Genomic DNA, 21,644 nt, shown 5'->3' with positions numbered 1-21,644 from the left:
ATTCCAGTTTTAGGAGCATCTGCAGATTCAAAGGGCACAAGAACCTTGCTGCACCTATGCCAAAAACATTACTCTTTCCATCTTTAGCAACATGTTTAGACTCAGACAGAAAATGTATTTCAATTCCCCAAAAGACTAAATTTAAGATAAGATAAGCAGGTGTCATTATCTTTTTATGATAATGTTCATAACGGTTTTCCCAGCCTTGCATAAAGAGGACATATGATGATAGAAGGGCAACTCAAAGTGACAGCTATTACAGATGTAAATCCATTTGCTAGTGTCATATTTTGTTTAATTTCCCTCACCACTTCTGCTAGTCAGCTTGGATATTAGGTTTAACTTTAAACTCCACAAATTAGCTCTATGATGCTACACATTTTTAAAAGGATACTCATCAGGGGTGTCCCCAGACTGGCAGAAATACTCATAACACACCTCAAAATCAGTATTATTAATGGGAATCACAACAGTACCACCAGCCACGAAGACAGCTTTGCAATTACTTTCTTTGTGGTACCATAAACAATGACTCCCTCACCCCACTCTGTGGAGTGACACTGTTCTCAGTGGATGCAGGGTTAACCCCCATAACAATATATTATGCTCGTGTCTTTCAGCTGAGAACACAGCAATGCTGGAGGTAGTCAGCTGTACCACCCTAGACCCATTGAAATCTTCATTCCTCTAAGGAATTCCTTTGGGTCTGTTTCAGTTATTCCTCTCTATTAACATTAACCAGAACAGCACCTACTGTACCTCACATCACTGCAGAGGTGTGCTCCCTTTTCCCTTCCGTAACTAAAGGCGAGAGCTAACCGACCCCAACTCTGCACAGCCACGAGACACCTCCTGAGGAACGTCCCTATGGCAAGCTCAAAACAGCACAGTGTAAACTGTCCTTCTCCGATCAGTCACTTTGCAGTTGGTGGTTTTAATTCCATCACTTTGTTAACATTAGCAACGTATCAGTGTCCACTACTTTCTTAACTAGAAGACAATTTTATCATTGCCTGTATATGCATGTTTAGATCTTTTCCGTGCACATCTTTAGAGTTATCTGTCCATTTTGCTCTGCCACTTACAACAGTAACCTACAGCTTGCAGGGTCCAGTCAGCCGTCTGCCTGGGAGTTTGGTAGGACATAGTTACTACTGCACATTTGCATGTGTAACACTGTGAATTAAGGGTTTGCAAGCAATTACTGCGCACAGTGCATGCTGTTAACACTACCTTCACTGGGCTGTATGTGGCAAATGCAAGAAATCAGAGCTCTGCAAGCACCTATTAACTTCATTGAGCAGGGAGTTGACACCAAGGCTGGAAGCTCTATCATTCTCACTGTGTCTGCATTCATTTGAGAATGGTCTAAAAGATGTTTGGAATTGCTCTCCCTTCAAAAATCCCTTTAACTCTCATTAGGCAGTGATTAAGGCTAGACCTTACATAGCCAGGAACAAAGTCACAAAAGAGATGCCTGTCCAGCCATTCCTTCCTCTCCACTGGCCAACTTCCTTCCTTTTCAAAGGCTCCTATCTGATAATTCCATATCCAAAGCAGGTGGAGTGTACAGGCTCACCACACATGTAAGCTTGCTGAAAACTGTCTTGCCTTTTTTTTTTTTTTTTTTTTTTTTTTTTTTTGCGGGGGGCGGGGAGCAGGGAGTTGCAGGGAGAGGAGCAGTGATTAAAAATTTCTGAGAAGAGCTACAGTCCTTGAGGAAAAGCTCTGTGCATAATATGGAAGGTCAAATCTGCCGAGTCTTACTCTTTGTGAGAAGGAATAAAGAGGTAGGAAAGAAGAACATGGTGAAGACAGATAACAGAGGAGACAAAAAGCAGGCCCTTGTCTTATCATCAGTGCTTCCCACTCACAGTCAGATGGAAAACTAATGGCTTTATCTTTACCACAAGACTATGGGGGATACTGGAGTTACAATGAGTAGCAAAGACATCCGTACCTGCTGGATGCTCAGCATCCATATGATGACAGGAAGGGCAAGTTTAAAATAACAATAACAAAAAACAAGAGACGCCCTCCCAGTTTCCATTTGTACAAGCTGCAAAGCCCATCAAGGACCACGGACCAGCCTCGGACTTTCTGCTGCAGCTTTCAGGCACCCACACAGATGTTGATCAAGTGCACATGGGAATTGTGCTGTTTGTAACTGAGCTGTTGCATAACGGATGCAAAGCACAAGGAGCTGAAGAGTTCCTGGCTCACTGCTTTCTTTCTTCATTTCAGTTTCAGAACGGAGCATTTAATAAAAATTATTCAGTACACCACCATCGCATAAAGGGGAGATAGAGAGGAAGGAGAAAGGAGCCTAAAGTGAATATCAAAGCTGCACATAAACAAGGCATAATGAAGGAAAACAGCAGCCCATTTTTCTCGCCTTCAGTATGCGGTGAATGTACACTGCCTGCAAGCATGCATGGCTTGTGCTTCCTATTAACAAGGCACATGTTAATAAATTTAACTCAGACAAATTTAACCATCCTTGGGCCACATTAATCAAAAGCCTGACAAGACCAATCTGAAAGAATTGAGCAAGGAAAATAGAGCACAGCTGACACCGAGGTTTGCTTTTGTTGTCCTTTGTTGTCCCTGGGCTGCTCCCACTCCATCAGCACCTCCAGTATCACAATAACTCCTTCCCACTGCACTCCTTATGGGCTGATCACGCTGTCCTCCCAACACTCCTCACCCGCCCAATGCCTCTTCATCAGTGATGTTTCCTACTCCCCATGTGTCCGTACTACAGAAGGATTTAGAGTATCTAAGTACAATCACGCCCAACAGCTACGAAGTCCTGGCGAGCTTTGTGTTTTACCTGTGCCGCTGGCATTACAGAAAATCTCTTAAGGTACAGATTAGTCAATGAACAAAGGAGAAATAAGACATTTGATAGGAAGCAAAATGACTATTTCTTATGAAAACTATTGATTGGTCAGAACTAGGAGGAAAGAACAAGGGCTATCAATTTTCATTCATCACCCATGCGCCAAACTCCCTAGTGCTGGAGCTCCATTTCACTTCTCAAGCTGAAATACAGATGCACAGAGACTGTACAAACCAACGGGAGTTATTTCTGAAAAAAACTCCACCCTTTGGTGCCTTCACATTTAGTTCTACGTTGTTGCTTTTGAGTTATGTTTTTAGCACGGAAAATACCGACATATAGGTCATTCCATCAGCCAAACCACTTCACAGAGAGAAGGGCATGTCATACAAGATGAGAAAACAGAAGTAACTGCTGATCAAAGCCTCACAAACCAGCACAAATTAGGCTAAGCGCGTCCCCAAAAGCCATAATTATCCAAGCTGCTTAAAAAAAAATAAACACATACGTGATTATTCAGATTTGCCTAGAGGCAACCCCACAGCATAAAACATGGTGTGCTGCCTTTCTGCTCCTCTGCTTGATAAAACAACAAATATTTTCATCACCTAAGAGTATTGGTGCTTACTTTTATATTCTTGGAAACTTGAGAGAAACTGTGTTGACTTGCCTTGCCTTGACCCTGTCTTCCCCCATACAATTTCTGTTTCAGTTCAGACAACTGGGTTTTCTACACGTTCTGTTTTGATTGAGTTCAATTGGTTCATGGACAGATCTAGGAAGTCCTCAATCTTACTGCATTTCAAAGCTTTAGAGGAAGAGTTGTTTAGTGGCACATGATTTCATGGTATTTTAGCCAGCACTCAGGCTCTCACTGAATTCACATAATATCACAAACCAAGGGATATTTCCTTCTCTTGAAAATAAAGAGGATTTCAGCTACATAATCGGAATTTTAACTCAGATACTTAATATTACAACAGCCTGAAGCATTCAAAACAAGTGTCTGTCCAAACTGCTCATAGATCCTTTATGAATCTTTCAGCAAATCTGTGCTAAGTTAGCCAAGCTTTGCCTTCACAGACAGGTTAATGACCTTTGAAAAACTGCCAGCCTCTCTTCTAACTCTGCAAGATGCATTCTGATACATTCTGAGAATACAGTGCTCCAGAAAATGACACCACTTCCTAATATTGTCACATTTATATCACGATACTCCCTAAAAGAGGTGCAATTCTTGGGGTATTACTGCGCTGGTCGGTACTGTGTTGTCAGTTCCTCACGATCGTCATTTCAGCATCTGTGCCTCTCAGTTGTCTTGAATATAGGCTGTAAGTCCTGCATGCACAGAGGTTGTCTGCTCTCCCGTGCTGTACCACACCTGGCACAACAAGGTTTCAGTTCAGGGCTAGCCCCAATGACTGTAGATGGTATAAAGCCTGACACGTTATCAATGTATGCAGCTATGTTTCCCTCTTGTCTCTGGTGCCAAATGTGAAAACATTCTCAACTATTCCTGCTTTAGTTCCATTGGTACAGATATATACGATTTCCTTCCAGTTCTTTTAGTCCTGATCACTGTATCAACGTGACTGCAGACCTGGGCATGTTGTGGGGTTAGTCAGAAAGCAAGAACGCTGTTTTACAAAAATGCTGGAGATGTTGAAATTGGTTTTTTTGCTTTCCTATGACAAAACACACATTTCACAAAGGTCCTTTCAAAGCCAAAGGTGCTGAAATTCAGTGTTTAGCACTGATCCACTCCAAGTCTTTGCTTTGATCAAGTCTTAGCTTAGCTTTTGCTTTGTACCTTCATTGGAAAAGCATACTCACTGGGGCAGAAAAACTGGCTGATTGCATGTCTCTTCTGGATGGCTCAAATCCTCAAATAAAATATTCCAACTCCAGTTTCTTTCAGTTTCCCTATTAAGATCTTCCACCATGAAGTTTAAAACTTGCTGTCAACATTTGACATCTAACCAGGTGATCATCTGCAGTGTGCCAAAGGTTTATTTATATAACCAACATCCCCCAGCACAGCTCCCACCCACTCGTTTTCCATTCTATATCATCATTATCCCAGAACAGAAGTATTTAAGGGCAGGAATTATTTCTTTGTATCAGGCATGGACAGCACCCACCACAGCCAAACCCCCTAATCATGTGTTGTAGGTGCCATCATGGTGTAAATAATATTAATAATAGCAACACTAACAACCCAATTTTCTCTCTGACACTGCTTCCCATTCCTGCCATTAAAGCTGTGTATGTGCATGCACCGTATGAATTCCCATGTAGCCTGTACTTGGTAATTTTGCTTTAAGATTTCAATCTAGAAAAGAACATTCAAACTCTAAAATTTGCTAATTCAGGGTACATGCTCAATTTATAATACAATTATTATAATAAGAGGGTATGAGCTCAGGATGACGCTGTAATGTCAGCATAACTGCAGTCACTGTGCTCTAAACCTGAACTAGAAAAGATAGCAATAATTTTCACCAACTCCAGTATTTGAGCTTCTTTTAGTTTATGCATATAGCGTGGACATTATAAGGTGTCCTACTCATGTTTACCACATACTGCTGCAAGTAGAATTCTGCAGAAACGTGGTTCTTATCAACAGAATCCTTTTGGATACTTCTAGCCTAACATCTCAGTGAGATAATGATATATATTTGCTTAACACCCAAAACAAATCTTAAGACAATTTACATTTCCACATTCCCTCAAAGTTCTCCACCTATGTTATGCACGTGTGAAGAGCAGAGATTAAAAAAAAATATGAAAAACTGTTTATGCCTTGTCACTGACTCAAGAAAAAAAGTTAACCTACACACAAGTAGTTATTAGGCTCTCAAATCAAAACTAACCCAATGTGATGCTAACCAGAATCAACTTGTCACTTGCTGCTGATTACAGAAACTTGCATATCTTAATCTTGCTAATCAACGCCACTGAAGGTCTAAATCTTTGACTTTCACAATGAGAAATAACCACCTCTAGATATAACATGGCAGTTATAACATTTACTGTTAGATAGTACGCCATCAGTTAGGACTCGGACAGAATACAAGGAGCTATATTGTGTTCAGATGGATCTACCAGGCCTGTTGGAGAAGCTGGAATTTCACCAGAATACTTCAATTGCTGCCCACAGCTGGAAAGTTCTTCTTGCACTTTTTTCTTTTTTTCAAGTTTGAGACCTCAAAATACATAAATCATTTCAATATGGACCAGCAACACACACACAAAAAAATATCAAATTTCTTGTTGAATTGTTTACTTGAACAAAGTTTCTTTCTGTTGGAGATATTTGATACTGAACTTTATAATTATTTCAGATCATTAAAGAAAAATCTGAAGTAAAAAATAGTGTCAGCTCTCCTCCCTTCTCTCTGTAAATCTGTGATTTTAAAAAAAGCACTGTAATTGGCTATTCCCCATATTTAGATTTCTTTTTCCAGAATGAAGAAGGCAAGAAAATCAACATATTCACAAAACAGGTTGTCACTGCCACTGCTGACATGACCGCAGCTTGCCAGCATCTTATTTAATGCTTCATTTGTCTACTTACGGAATTGCTCCAAGTCATCTCTTTTTTTAGATTCTGGCATGGCAGTGATAGTGAGCAATGGACATAGATTTCCTCCCAGCGTCTGGCACAGTGTGTGCTGTCTCCAGTAAACCTTCTTCAGGTTCCTGTTCTGTTCGAGGATATCAAGATGGGACTGAGAAACAAGCAAAGAAGCAGATTTATAAATGAGTTCACAGCCAATAAAAATCTGATTTTATTCCACTAACTCTGTTATTATTGGTACTAATTCTACCTCTTGCTAACTTGCCAGCTCCTCTCTTCCACCACTTAATATCACCACCTTTTACATCCCAGAAACATACACAAGCCATCCAGAATACATCCCTGTTCACTGAAGCTGCACAGAACTACTTACTCTTATGCCATGATCTAGTTGAAGATGTCCCTGCTCATTACAGGGGGTTGGACAAGATGGTCCTTAAAGGTCCCTTCTAACCCAAACTATTCTATGATTTTACCCAAACAGTTCCTAGGTGCTTTTCTTATTAATGTAAAGGACTTTGTTAGCAAATTTTCCAAAAGAGAACTGCTTACTCCTTATATTTTAGTAAGGGTTGTGTAGAAACATGAAAAAACTCACTGGGTTTGAGTGTTTATAGAACCAACTGGTTAGCTGTCAAGCACATGCCAGTGGAATTCAGGAACAACTCCACACCAGGGGGCAGCCAAAAAGTTTACAAGAAAACAACATTTTGTGCAATCAGGAGTGGGAAATTTGAAGATTGTCATTCCAAAAAGTTATTTTAAGAGGAGAGTTTCTCCCCCAGCCCCTCCAAAGTTTATGGCAGTTTTAAACAAATCTTAAGTCCAGCTTCTTGAGAATTCGAGAAAAAGAATTGGCAGCTTAAAAGAAATGACTTTTTGGAACAAATTCTGATTGCCTCATTAGACACATAGCCACTTGTCACCCACACACCAGATGACGTGTAATTCTCTCTGTTTACACTGTAATTGCAAGTGGTAATTAGTGTAATCCCATCACTGGGTGTTGCTAAGTGTAGTGGAACACCAGTTGTCTCTTGATTGGTAGAAATAGGTGTAGCACAGTATGCACGCTTGTCCTGACAGTACTTAAACTAAAACACACTGATTCACCGAACAACCCTTACATGGTAACTTTTTTTCCTTACAAGTTAAAGCTAAGTTTTACCCAACGTTTATGGGACAAGACATTCCTGTTCCTCAAACCTTGGAGCTCACATCTTTCAGACTGCTTTCCCAGTATCCATTTGAATGCAAACACAGAACTGAAATTTTCACTCATCTATGTCATAAAACAATTAACATACTGCTCTATAAAGTAAATTCAATTATTAGATCTCATATAGATATAGAGAACTCAATATAATCATTTACTTATGTTCCTGGTGCCCAGTGAAACTTAATTGGGTATAGCTGCCACAGAGATTTCAGTTAGATATCCAAACAATTAACACTGTGATGTAAAAATAGGCAAATTACTGTTCATAAAATAAATGTAATTACTGATGGACAAAAAATAATGAACTGCAGAGTGCACCCAGCTCAAATAGGATTCTGCAATGTGTATTTCCTGTAAATATGTCTGTAACTATTAAACATATGTGACATTTAAAAACATTTTCAAATTACTAACTCCATATACAAGTTTATCTTCTTCCCCAAAGCGGTATGTATTTAATTGAGCCCTTGGGTTTGTAATCACTTTTAATTTATTTCTGATATGTAAAACCAACATACTTCACCAGTAGACATATTCTTTAAAATGCAATCTTATTGGTGCACAAAGCTGATTTAGTTTATTTACTGTGGAAATTAAAGTAACATGGAAACCTGTAAATTGCATCAGTCAACATTTTAAATTAGTCCAAGCAAAGAAGCCTTTTAGAATTATTAGCCAAAGCAAAACTGTTGTTTCTAAAGAGCTGGACATGACAATCTATCGATCTTTTCCATCTATAATTCCCATTTACCAATCTTTATGGTCCTTACTGGGTCCAAGTTCATTTAAACTTTTCCTATGGCAAAATTCCCTTTAACTTCAATGAACATTTGATTTGAAGAGGCAGTGAAATACTTCAATACTTGGCCCTGCAAGTCTAGAAATAACATCTTTTTCATCTCTATTCTATTCATTCAGGAGCAGGTGAGATATTCAGGGATTCCCAGAGCATACAAACTCTCCAAGTCCCTCTTGCTTTTGTGCCAGCAGAAGATAGAAATCAATAACAGTAAAATAATGATGAGGCACTGCATTTCAGTAATAAAGTATGGTGGTGAATAAGCCTACCCAAGTCTTTAGTATTACACTCATCTTTTCCCCTGCAGACTGTAGGAAATACATGCCTTCAAGGTTATAGGTCAAACCCCACTACTGCAGCATACTCTCTTCCTCATTGATTTTGAGGTGTAACTGGTGCCCATAAGCCTAATGAGAAGTGAGCTGGAAGGTATATTTTGGACAGCGAAGGCTTCACTGGCCCTCTCCCAGATATTGGAAGCAGTTTCTTTGAACATCTGTAATGGGATGCAAAGCAGTTGACAAGAGACGGTTTTGTGAGAATTAATCTAAGCCTAACTATGCTGGCGTGCCAAGCAACACGGCTAGTAAGCAGGAGAGGACATTGTCTCACTTGAAAGCATACTCTTTCACATCTGGTAATGGGAAACTGATACCATTATAAAAAAAAAAAAAAAAAAAAAAAAAAAAAAAAAAGTGAGCCCAAACTTTACTAACCCTCACTAGCAGTTACTGCTCAGAATAAAAAGGGTAGACAATGGAAATTGAGGGGAGAAAGAATGGGAACTGATCCACTGGAACTTTGCGTCTTCATTTTCAGTAACATTATTATCATCTTTGACAACAAAGCAAAGCTACTCCCAAAACTCTTTATTTCCCTTCTTTTATTCTACCTTCCTTTCAGAACCTGGGCTGTCCTACATCAGTCACAGAGAAAACACACCAGGTGCATTTCACAGAATATTCCCTTACCATCCACCCCTGCCCAGAAAAGGCTGTAGAAAACCAATCCTTCCCCAGGAAGCAAACTTGGTACAACTCAGTAACACAATTTATGCCTTGGACTTGTATTCTTTTAGTTTCTGTACTGACAGGGCTGGGGGGGGTGTCAACTGCCTACTGATACTCCAATCGGCACAGTGGAGACAGCTGACAGGGCACTGAAATGAGGTCCAGCGAGGCGGTGCTGCTGGGTGCAACTCTGAAAGCTGAGCCTTACCTTCTGTCAGAAGGAGGAACTGACAGCTTTCACTTCTGAGTTGCTGTTATCTTTAACCTCCTGCTTCCCACCCTTCAGGAGGAGGATCCCGCAGCCCCAAGCAAATGGAGACATCTTTGGTTTGCATTATGACTGGTATAAGTGCTAATGGTTTCTACCCAGCTTTTCCTATATAGAAATTTTTCCTACAGCACTCTGGGCTTCAGACCTGGCAGGGGCTGCAGTTGCAGACACAGGGCAATGACAACACCATGGTCACTAACTGCCTGTGAAAATGGTCCTCTAGACTATCTTAAAATCTACACATACCCAAGCAACTCCAACCTGTCAGACCCATTAGCTTATCTAGGTGGATGTATCAGTATTACCATCATTGTAGAGTAGGTATAGGGGTAATGGTAGGCCAGGTAGCAGACATCATCTTTATGAGGGAACTTGATGCTGAAGGTGAGTGTGTAGTAGCACTTTCCTCTCACACCTCCTCCTGCAGTTGCACTGCAGCAGTAGTGGTTTCTGGAACAAGAGAAAGAGCGGGGAAGTAGATGATTTTCACTTCTGGATGCACATTTGGAGCAGCCATGAAAGAACTAAGCATTCAGAGAAGCATCCACCCTGAATGAGCTTCCATCTTATGCTGTAGATGGGCTTCAAACTCAACCAGTCATTGCACTAAGACTGGGAAGGCCCCACGCCAAGTACAATCAATCCAACCCCAGCAGTGACCGGGTACAACAGTATAACACAGCGCTCAACAGCCTCCAGTAACACAGCAACGCACCTACAGGCTGTATGAAAGAAGGAAGGTTAGCGAAACCATGGCTCTACTAAGCGGAGATGGGAACAGGATCGTGATGGCGAGGACCGCTGACTAAGGTGGTACCCCGTTTCAAGGGTGCCTCGAGACTCCAGCAGTACACAAGGACCAGCATGGAGTCAAAAGGCAGAACCGAGCCCAGCAGTACTGGGCACAGCCAGTCACGTGCTGCTGACGGGTGGGAGTGCTCTCATATAGCATAAGTTTGTTTCATTTTTTGAAGGCGCAAATAAGAAAGAAGCCAGCTAATACCAGTATGTATAGCACAGTCCAGGCATATTTAAACTAATGCATTCAGCTTACACTGCTGTATTGCTTCCGACATCCAAATTATCTTGCTCAAAGATGCAAGTACCTATTCACAGCCCTGAACAATGCCATGTGAAAATATTCTGTAAAAGCCCGGAGATTTAGAAAATACGAACATCCTACCAAACCAACCATTCAGTTCCACCACAGGAAGAAAAGGGATATTGCAGGAATTGGAAAAAAAAAAAAAAAAGTAAAAAAAAGTAGAACATACATAAAAATATTTTAAATATCATCAAAAGGTCTTTGCTGAGTAGGAAGAGGAGTAGAGTAAGTTTGGGAAGAGACTGCAGGTAGAGGAAAAATGAACTCATATAGATTTGCAGGTTTTGAGCTACCCAAAATATCCTCTCTTTTGGATGCCTTCTTTTCAGAGACTTGAACCTCTCCCTGTCAGGGAGCAGCAAGGACCAGTTGCTCCCTAAAAGACAGGGAGCTGAGCTTGATATGGAAGCCAGCAGGGCAGTGTCCCCTCGCACAGTACCTGAGCAGGGCAAGCTCAGGGATGGCAGACAGGTTCAATCACATGTCCAGACCATCAGACAAGTTTGTGGTCAAGCCAGGAGGTTGGTTCATGGGTCAGGATCCAGATCACCAGAGCTGATATCAAAGCATGGAGACAGCAGTGCCTGAGCTGGAGCCTGACTGCCACAGAGCTCAGGCAGGGACTGAGTGACCATGGCAGAGCTCAACTAGAGCTCCTGGGCCCAGGAGCAAAGGGTGTAGGTGGGGACACTGGGTGACACTGGTCAGGATCATCAAGGCCTACTAGTGCACCCAGGTCCTTGACATTGCCTTCATTAAAACCACAAAATCTTAAAGTGAGCTTCTCAGTCTAGTTCCAGGACCAAATCTCTTGCAGGAGACTTACTGTGATAAAGAGATGACTTTAGGCTGAGTAAAAAAGTTTTCTTTCAGCAGAGATGAAGAGACAATTCATGCACTTTAGTGAGAAGCCTCACAGCAAATCGCATCCATAAGTACATTTCAAACAATATTTTTTCCTACATTGCGCCAATTACGCTGTTGCCAAACCTTCTGATTCTGAAGGACTGTGAGGTTTCTTTGACAAATGTTATCATCAATGTTGCATTAAAATGCAAAATAGAAGAGGCAACCAAAAGATGCAATTTCAGCTCCTGAAATTTACAATGCTAGTTTATTTTGCTGCTGTTCATTTTTATTCAAAGGGGTGGAGAGAAGAGATAATTATTCTTGTCAAATTCTCCAAAATAATCAGCTCTTTTTTCATAAGGAAGATACAATACAATGCCACTGGGTTTACACCTGAATTTAATAGTTAAGAACACGTGGAGTGAGTGATACTGACTGGATCAATAGATAGTACAGGAACACATAGTCACAGTGGCAGATTGAAAAGTCTATGATTTTATTCTCAGTTGAACCCTTCACCCCAACATTTCTTTTGCAAATAAACCACCTTAATATTAGACAAAATCTCACAGAAAAAAATATGCAATGAACACACAAATATGAAAACATCTACTTAGCTATTATGTATTTCAGCAGATCCAGGATTTGAGGTTTTTATTAAATTGGAACAATGACATTTAATCTAGTTCCTGTTAACTTTGACAGTGAAGGATAATTAAGAACCATTTCTTGTATAGCACATAAGGAAAGTTGTTATGTCCATAGGTTCTCTTACATTGTGTCACTTGGAATGTTAGATGCCCTTATTCATAAAGAACTGTCAGAAAGTGCTGAGAACTTCTACGTCTTCCCCTTCAAATTCACTTTTGTAGTTAGAGGTGTGGGAGGAAGCAGGACCCTGCAGGCGGATACTGCGGTATCTTATATGCTACCATATTTATATACACGTTATTCCCACCTGTCCCTTCAGTAGAGGCTTTTCCTCCTATAGCCTGTAATTCTGCAACCAAAAATGTCTCTCTTGCCTAAAATGTCCCCATTAACCCCAGAAGTGTTGCAGCACCAGACCCTCTGACCTTGATGCTAGGCTGGTAGTCAATGGTCCTTACTCCTGACAGTGCTCAGATCCCATGGTCCGGAGGGCACCGATGCACAGCACTCTCGCTGCACTGCTTAGCAGAGCATTTCATCCTGGCTCTGACCACCTCTGCTGTTCCAGCAAACTACCCACCCTGAACAGGTATTTCCAGACTTTTGAACCACTCCTTAACATCTGCTTCAATCTATAGCAGACTATCTGGTAGTAACAGGAAGTTTACAGGTGGCTTTGTAAGACTTTAATATTCCTCACTCATGCATAAAAAAGAAAAACCACCTGTGTGTAAGCAGCGTAATGATCATGTATTCTTACTGCATATCATCTGGTCTCCTCACAATCCATCATACAATGCAGTAGCTATGAATCTTTTTAAAACAAACCAAAAAAATAGCATTTTTCCTCCTTGCCTCCCTCTCCTTCTACTGCTATCACCCCATTAGAGATGGCTCTATTGCCTCCTTGTTCCTCCACCAGGCTGTTTTGCTTCCTCACCCCCTTTTCACCACAACACTCTACCATACCAGCATGCAGTCCAAATTAACAAGAAAGGAAGAAGGAAGGAAAACAAGACCCTAGTAACATCTAGTCCTCACTACCTTATTTGTGTCCTCTATAAAAAAAATATTCAAAGTCTCCCATGCTCCCTAGAAAGTAATGTGTTGATTAATGGAAAGAAAGAAAGAGAACAAAAAGTAGTGGTTGTTTGGTTGGGTTTTGGGTTGTTTTTTTTTTGGGGGGTGTGTGTGTTTTGGGGTTTTCTTTTGTTTGTTTTTTTGGTTTTTTGTTGTTTTTTTTTAATTAGCGTGCAAGCTGTATCTACTGTGGCTTTCAGTCATTTTGTAAAAGTGAAATGATTTTTTCTTGCTGTTCTTCAGAAATAATGTACAGGTAGTATATTTCTAGCATAGCTGTGATGGAAAGTTAATTAATAATTATTATAATACTACTTATCATTTACTCTGCACAATGATTTTTTGAGCTTAAAAGACCTTTGCAAGCATTATCTAATTAAAACTTACCTCCCATTTATCTATTCCCATTCTTTGGGTGGCAGATAAGTGACTCTAATTTTCCATCCTCTATAGATGGGGAAAATGAGACACAGACAGGTGAAGCCACTTGGCCAAAGATACAGGCAGGTTTGTAAATGAGCTGGACTGTATCTCGGGAATTCAAAAGCACCAAGTGATACAAGAACAACATCTCTTGGTCATCTCCTCTTTAGACTCCTGTCTAAAGCATTTTCTGTAGTAAAAAGCACTGGCAGGTGAAGGAATATGGCATTGTATCAGCTTAGACCAAAATGGCTAAAGAAAATATCAGTGTCCTAGAACTCTAGGCCATTTCAAAACAGAGTCCACATGGAAAGTAAACTATTTATCACTTCCAATCTGCTGGTGTACTCCCCTTTTCCAAAATACTTCTACTACCTGGAGACTGGTGTCCTTGTTTTACATGCCCTGACCTTCTTACATCTCTAAGTGTGGCTGCTAAGTGCAATATGCTTTATTAACACCCTGGTTCATACCATAACAAAAAGCAGCATTTAACAATTTAAAGGGCATGGCTGTTACTTTGGGGTCTGCCACATTGGTAACTGGAAAATGCACAACAACTTCATTTTCAAGGGCAAAAAATCCATGTTAAGGCATCTTTATTGTTGAGATTGCAGGCAGAATCCCAGTTGAAGCAGAATATTCCCACAGCCATCTTGCTACTAAGGCCTTCAGTCATATTGTAAAGGTCAGGTGCTCTCAGAGAGAGACCGGTGTCTCAGCCCTCTCTTGTAGACATCATTAGAGCTGAGCGGTTGCCTGCCAATGCTATGATGATGATTTAATCTAATATGATTATAAAGATGCTGAAAAGAGAAGACCTAGTTCTGACACAGCTATGACCACCAAACAGCCAAGTCTTTAGTGGTGATGTGAGAACAAAACACTCCATGTACCTCATTACTATCTGTGAACTGACTATTTTATGAAAAAGCTGAGGTTAGATAATATGCTTAGAATGAGCCATGAAACCAAAGGCACAAGCACATTGTCACGATTCAGCATGCTGCTATTGTTCCTTAAATAATTTGCTGGAAAGGAATATTATTCAGCACATAAAAGCTGCCAAGACAGCAAGTGAATTAGATGATCTTATAGTAACTGCAACTCTGTTTATCATGGGTGTATCCTGTCACTTCACAGAGAGGCAATAAAATAGAGCAGAAGTGTCACTCAGCTCCCTTTTGACAAGAGCACTGCTAATATTCTCCGTAACATAAAAACTCTCGTGAGACATATGGGAAAGGTATGCGATGACAGAGCTGTGCCACAACATTCATCTTTATGAGTGAACTACCGCATCTTCAGTGAAGATGAATGTCAGCAAAGATCAGCCAACATGCATCACCCAGATATCTTGCAAATGTGCTTTTCCTCCCACTGTCCTTCAGCTCAGAGGTTGCTCTCAAAAAGAGCACTGCTGCAAAAGCAATTAAGGCATCTTTGAGTTCCTCATTTTTGTAAATATATCACTCTTCCCATACTTATGAATAACTCCTGATAAAGGTAATTAGATTAAGCTCCCTTCAAAAGGCACCAGTCCCACCCCAGGACACCTATGACCAGGGTGAATGGAAATGAAATGAGCTCTTTACCCAAAACACAGGCAGCATGTTATCACTACAGCAATTCCATCTCCTCCTATTCTGAGCAACCCCAAACATACTTTCTTCACATTTCCTCCCACCCAAAACTTCTCATGGTAATCTCTTTTATAATCACTGAAATAAAAAGATTAGAGTTTCAGTAGAGATGAAAGTGCATATATGTGTGTGTGTGAGCTCTTGTGTATACAAAAACATGTGTAAACCTGGAATAAACTGTAAATGAGACCGGCAACTAGTTATCCTGGATGAATATGTTGACATATAATTCAATGTACAGTTAGAAAACACAGAATATTCCAAATCAACAAAACTCCATTCCTTCACATATTCTGAACAAGAATCTGATTACAAGCTTAATTGTACAATCACAGCTTAATCTTGGGAGTCAGCTGCTGTTTAATCACTGCACTATAACTGCCTTGTTAACGACACAAGAAGCCACTGCTATAGCAATCAGCACGTGAGGTTTGGCCCACCAGAAGCTCATACTTAGAGAAGGCAGAGGTTACATGCATGCAAATGGAAGCCATGGCACCACAGTACGTTAGCTCTTGAGGTAGAAAAGGTTACGTGAATAAAGGTTAGTGAAGAGTACTTGGAACAAAATAAAATAGCTACACAAATTGTTACAGACAGGATGCCAGGTTGAGAGAGGAGAATACGAGCCTTCAGCCCACCTACCCTCTCTCAAAAAAAAAAAAAAACAAAAAAAAAAAACCCACAAAAAAAAGAGAGGGAGATGACAAGAGAGATTTGGAATGACTTGGAATTTTTCTCTGTCAACACAAGTTTGAGGCTGTGCTACTTTTGGAAGGCAGCCCACTGCTGTTGTTTGGGTTTATTGTCTCATCAAATCCACTTGTGAACATAGCCACCTCTGAACCTAACAGCAAATTGTGAACTGCAACACAATTTCTTACAAAGAGAAAACTCATCATTTCACATCAGTGTCTAAAATTCAGCCACATCACATGAGTTCATGAAGAAAGGAATACCACTCAGAACATCGGAAAAGTTCAGCTCTGTCCTGAGAGCACTATTTATGATGCCAGACAATTATCATTGTTCTTAATTGTGTTAACACCTTTCTGTTTTCTTTTATTTCCCTGCCTGTCTGCAGTCATTGTGCAGCCCAAGCTCTCTGCTTCAACTGCCAGGTATTAGGGGCAAGGACCAGACTTTTGCTTTGTTTATACAGTATCCATAGAGTTCTGAGACACCGAGATGTTTTAGTGATGCAAGGTGGTGAATAGGAACCATGACACAAAAAATAACTAGAAGAGGAAGAAAAAAAAAAAGGGGGGGAGTGTGTGTGGCAGAAGGGGACGCAACTTGTCACTCAAGCATTTAGCCTGGAGAGGAGGAAGCTCAGGGGGGACCTTATCGCTTTCTACAGCTGCCTGAAGGGAGGATGTAGCACAGTGGGTGTCAGTCTCTTCTCCCTGATAACAAGCAACAGGACAAAACAGCCTCAAGTTGCACCAGGAGAGGATTAGATTGGATGTTCGAAAAAATTTCTTCACTGGGAGGGTGGTCAAGCATTGGAACAGCTTGTCCAGGGAGGTGCTGGAATCACCATCCCTGGAACTCTTTAAAAAACATGTAGATGCGATGCTTAGGGACATGATTTAGTGGTGGGCTTGGAAGTACTGAGTTAGTGGTTGGCCTTGATGATCTTAAAGGTCTTTTCCAACCTAAATGATTTCATGATTCTATGACTCCCAGTCTCAGCTTTCAGGTCATGACTGGTAAGGCCAGGATAAAATAGTCAATTAACACTAAATGCTGCAGTATTTGATTACAAAGTATGTGAACTTCACCCATAATGCTCTACCAGTATATCCTCAACATGTGAACTCTTTTTTTGCAGTGCAGGGCTGCTCTTCTTTCTTGCACCACCCCATCCAACAGCCTTTCCAGACATCCCACTCACAGGCACTCGACCAAATACATTTACTCACACCTGTGATTTTCCTACTTGTTCTATTCTGTCCTCCAGCCTTCAACTCTGCACAGATTTTCTACTCCAAAACATACCAATTATCCTAGTCCTGAAACCCCTCTTAATCATCATCTTTAAAATAATTAATAAATGATGTGGATAACATTTTGGAAGCCTTGAGAAAATAAAACATGGTTCGTTCAACCTACTGAAACCCCAAGCTCTACACTTGTCTCCTTTGACTGTAATAACCAGAACGAATCAGGGGTCAGTCATGAGATACCAGAGGGAGACTTTCTCACACGAGTCAAGTTCAGCTCAGATGCAAGTTAAAGTTGAGTGATCTGGTGTTTTTCTTCAGAAAGTCTGACACGCTGCAGAAACAGCCTAAAATGGGGAACTTGGATAAGTATCAGCCCTGAGCTTGTCAGAACTCCTTTATACCACTGCCGCCTGGTCCCAGAAGAAAGACAGAGTAAGACTAATCCCTATGGTTTTGCCATCAGGCCAGTGTATACGGTGCCAAGAAGCATGGTCCACAGAGCAGCTTGCCTTCTGAATTCCAACTTTGCAAAGAAGGGAAGCTCAGGAAGAGTCTAAGGTATAGGCATAGATTCACAAACAAATAAATAGATGTGTATTTGTATATGTCTATTTTTACATATGTTTATATAGATGTATATAGTATATATACATATACACACACCCCCTTCAAAACACACCCATATATATGGCTAATCCTTTCTTTAGCTCATCAGCTCTTACATCTCTTACACAAGTCAGTGTATCCAAAAGAAAAACAATGATCCCAACCAGCTCATTTCTTCCTGGACAGCGGAAAAAGTCAGCTACGCTATCTTTGTGGGTTAAGCTTCCTTGCATCCCTGGCTGCATCAGTAAGGTTTGAGCACTCCCCGTTCCCCTTCCTCCTCCTGGGGAAGTGAACTCTGCACATACCCTGTTTTTCCTCAGGCATCTAATATAGAGATCTCACTTGTAGCTGTTCTCTGAAGGTGGAAGCACGTAACACATTGAATTAGCACCAATTTAGAGACATTTGAAACAGGTGGCACCGGTGGTCAGAGGTTAACAACATCGATACAGTTAACAGGAGGGGAACAGATGGGAAAGGAAGCCACAAATTATTCACCAAAAATGTACTTACTTGTAGTAGCAGATATCATGGCCTGCCCGAAGCCAGCGAGGCCTGCCCTGGAGAGCTTCCTTCACGGAATACATGACCAGCTGCATGCCTACATAAAACAAGACAGTTTCAAGTGACATGACTTCCCTGGCTAGAAAGAACAAGGGTGGGGAGGAACAGGCTAAACAAGAAGCATCGTTATTTTGTCTGTGCTCTCTCTGCAGGTAGTTTATGCAGAGTGAATAAATTTCCCAAAGCCTCATGCTCTGTTCTGATATAGGCATGTCTGTACAAAAAGCACCTCCAGAAGAAATGAGCTGAATGGAGTTCATTTGAAAATAAATTATCCTAGCAGCCTTTGCAAAGGAAGACTTCAGGCTGCTCCATTTACTAACAGAGGAAGAGAAAGAAAAGAATAGGAATCAAAGTATCAACAAGATCAGTAATTTGGTTAGTCCAGTATTTTATGCTTGGCTGCACCTTTACTGAAACCTTAATCCTACCACTGCATTAGAGATGTGTCGCGCATCCAGTCCTGTCAGAATGTTGCAAGCAAAGCTAGAAGATTTTAAACTTGCCATTAGACCTAAACAATATCGATGCGTCATAAATACTGATAATGACAGCATCCATCTTTGAATACCACATTATACCAGAAGAGGACTTCTTCCTGACCTCCAAAATATTACCATTTTGTACCCCCAAGGTACAAGGCTTTCTCTCATCCAAGTTGCGTATGTTACAACTCCGTGAAACCCGCCCATCTGCAGGCAGTTTTTGTATCAAATTCCTTTGCTCTACACACCTGTCAGCTCTTTCACAGGTATGGTAAGGATCCTGCCCTCACCAGTGAAGCTCTCTGCACAAGATGTCCCTGGTGAGCTGCTGGGGGCTGCAGGGCTGGCCTCTGCCCTGGGGTGGTGCCAGACAGCTCCAGTGGACCCAGCACAGCTTTGGCTGAGCCCAGCAATGATGGTGGCTGCACTTCTGTGAAAGCGTATTTGAGAAAGGGAAAAATGCCCTTTCAAATATTGATGCATGTTGCTAAGTTGCCCCCTGAGCCTTCTTTTGGCTGTTCTTGTGCTGGGAGGAGGTGATGCTTGAAAGGCGTTAATACTGATGACATTATTTCCATGAGCAGCTATTCAGTTTCCCTTCTTCCTCTGGGTTTCTCTGATAAACTCTCCAGCACTGTAAAAGCTAGCAAGTCTTTCCAGTTCACCTTTGGCTGAGGTGTGGGGTAGCACTAACTAGCCTACAGCGAGGAGTAACCTCTATGTTGCTCTTTCCTGAACCAGCACTGTGAGCCACATACAAGAAAGAAGCAATTCTGTGTTTGGTTCTAGGACGTGGGCCACAGTGAATTTTGAGAGACACAGGCCTGCCCAGAAGCCCAGTTCATCAGGTGGGGGATGTGAGGCTCAGGGGCTGCAGTGCTCCCAATATCCCAAACGCCAGCTTCTACCCTTCTCTGGGAGTCCAAAGGAGACATGCACCAAACTGCTCAGAGCAATGGTTGATACTGGTCTGCCATCTCATTGTAATACAAAATAAATTTTCTAGAAAGTGTCTTTCCTTTCCACTTTCCCTATGGAAACATTCAGTTTTAGAAAAAAACCAACCAAACAAACAAAAAAAACCAAACACCAAAACACACAAATCAGGCTTTTGACAAAATCCCATTATTTCTCATGGTAGAGTAAGTTAGTGGGAAATGGGAAAGGAGAGAGGCAGAGGCTGCACCTCCTGATTACTCTGCTCCTGGTCACAACTATTTCACCAAATATCCTTTTTGATGATTTGGAAGTTACACAGTGCCATCTAACCAAGAGGAAAAGGGAAAGGAAAAATGAAAAGAGAGCAGTAACCAGGAGCCGTGAAGTATTGCCACCACATCCCGACTGGAAGCTTTTAGTATTATAGCATGGGCACTAGCCCAGGAAAGTGGAGAGGGAATGTAACAAATAAACACCATCTCTTACCAAGAGTCTCTGTAAATATTATGCATGTGCTAGAAGGGGTAGTGAGCCTTGCTCAGCCAAGCCAGATAAACTAGAGCTTCACTGCCCTCTCAGAGCAGCAGAAGTAACTGACAGAAGAACTGCTTTAACAGCCAGTCCCATGTACAAGCCATGCAAAAGCAAGCCATGGCTTAGCCTCCCTCCTTACGCCAGATGCTATTTTCACATTTTTCTTCCAAATAGATTTTTCACTGCATGCTTGAACATGAGTCATGTACAATTTCAGGTGCACAAAATGAGACTCTAAATGCTGACAACAGCCAAACTAGTAAATAACAAGCAACCTTCCATCAATAATGTCCAGAATCTGTAACTATGAAGCTACTGGTGGCTGTATCAGAGGTACTATTAGGGTTTAGAGGAGGATGTCAAGGTAGTCCATTTCCAGGCTGCTACCAGACACACCACACTGAATTGTTTGGTAATTCAGGGAAGCAGAGTAAGATGACGAGGAAAAAAAAAAAAAAAAAAGAAATAATCATTTTCATTTGGGATCTATATGAATACTTGAACTCCAGCCTTCAGGGTTAAAGAGTAAATGCCTTATAATTCATTGTGCTGTTCATCCAGCCAGTTTCACAAATACAAGTGACAAGTCATTCCAGCTCCCAGTGTTATTTGTTTTAGGTACATTGATCCTGAGAGACTTCTCCTGGTGGTGTTGAAGGCTGTATCCACAGGGCTTCAGAGGAATGCAAGGTCTGATATTAGGGACTTATTAAACATTCTGCGTCAGGTCTTGAGCTGGTGTAAATTAACAGAGCTCCATGGAAACAAATAAAAATACCAGCCTATGCCAGCTAAGAATTCAACCCACAGTCTCCATGCAGAAGATACAATTTCTTTTCTAAAATGGGCACTGAAGGCTGGGATTTGCCCTGCCTGTTCCTCAGCAATACCGCCTTCCTCCTGAACTGCAGACTGTGACAGGAGTTCAAAGACAACAAGGAAAAGTAATTTTTTTATCACTAATATCAGCAGAAGTCTCAGCAGGTCTGAAGGAAGAGATATCTTTTTGGGTAAGCCCAAAAAATCATGGATATTTGTCTGAGGATTATCTGCTTTTACTTGAATCTTAGAAGCATTTTCCAGTACTATGCT

General features: G+C 41.2%; 1 protein-coding gene across 1 annotated transcript in view; it reads right to left on the bottom strand.

Moving 5' to 3' along the window:
- The window catches only part of AGBL1 (AGBL carboxypeptidase 1), a 332,817-nt gene that overhangs the window by 197,268 nt on the left and 113,905 nt on the right, over positions 1-21,644 (bottom strand). The window contains exons 15-17 of the mRNA XM_055715877.1: positions 18,544-18,631; positions 10,027-10,171; positions 6,420-6,573 (exon numbers count right to left, since the gene is read on the bottom strand). Of these exons, the coding sequence (XP_055571852.1) occupies positions 6,420-6,573; positions 10,027-10,171; positions 18,544-18,631 (387 nt within the window). The remainder of the gene's footprint in view (positions 1-6,419; positions 6,574-10,026; positions 10,172-18,543; positions 18,632-21,644) is intronic.

The sequence above is a fragment of the Falco cherrug genome, chromosome 7 (genome assembly GCF_023634085.1).
Source record: "Falco cherrug isolate bFalChe1 chromosome 7, bFalChe1.pri, whole genome shotgun sequence".
Classification (NCBI taxonomy): domain Eukaryota; kingdom Metazoa; phylum Chordata; class Aves; order Falconiformes; family Falconidae; genus Falco; species Falco cherrug.
The sequence above is the reverse complement of the archived record's forward strand: the minus strand, read 5'-3'. Positions and strand labels throughout refer to the sequence as shown.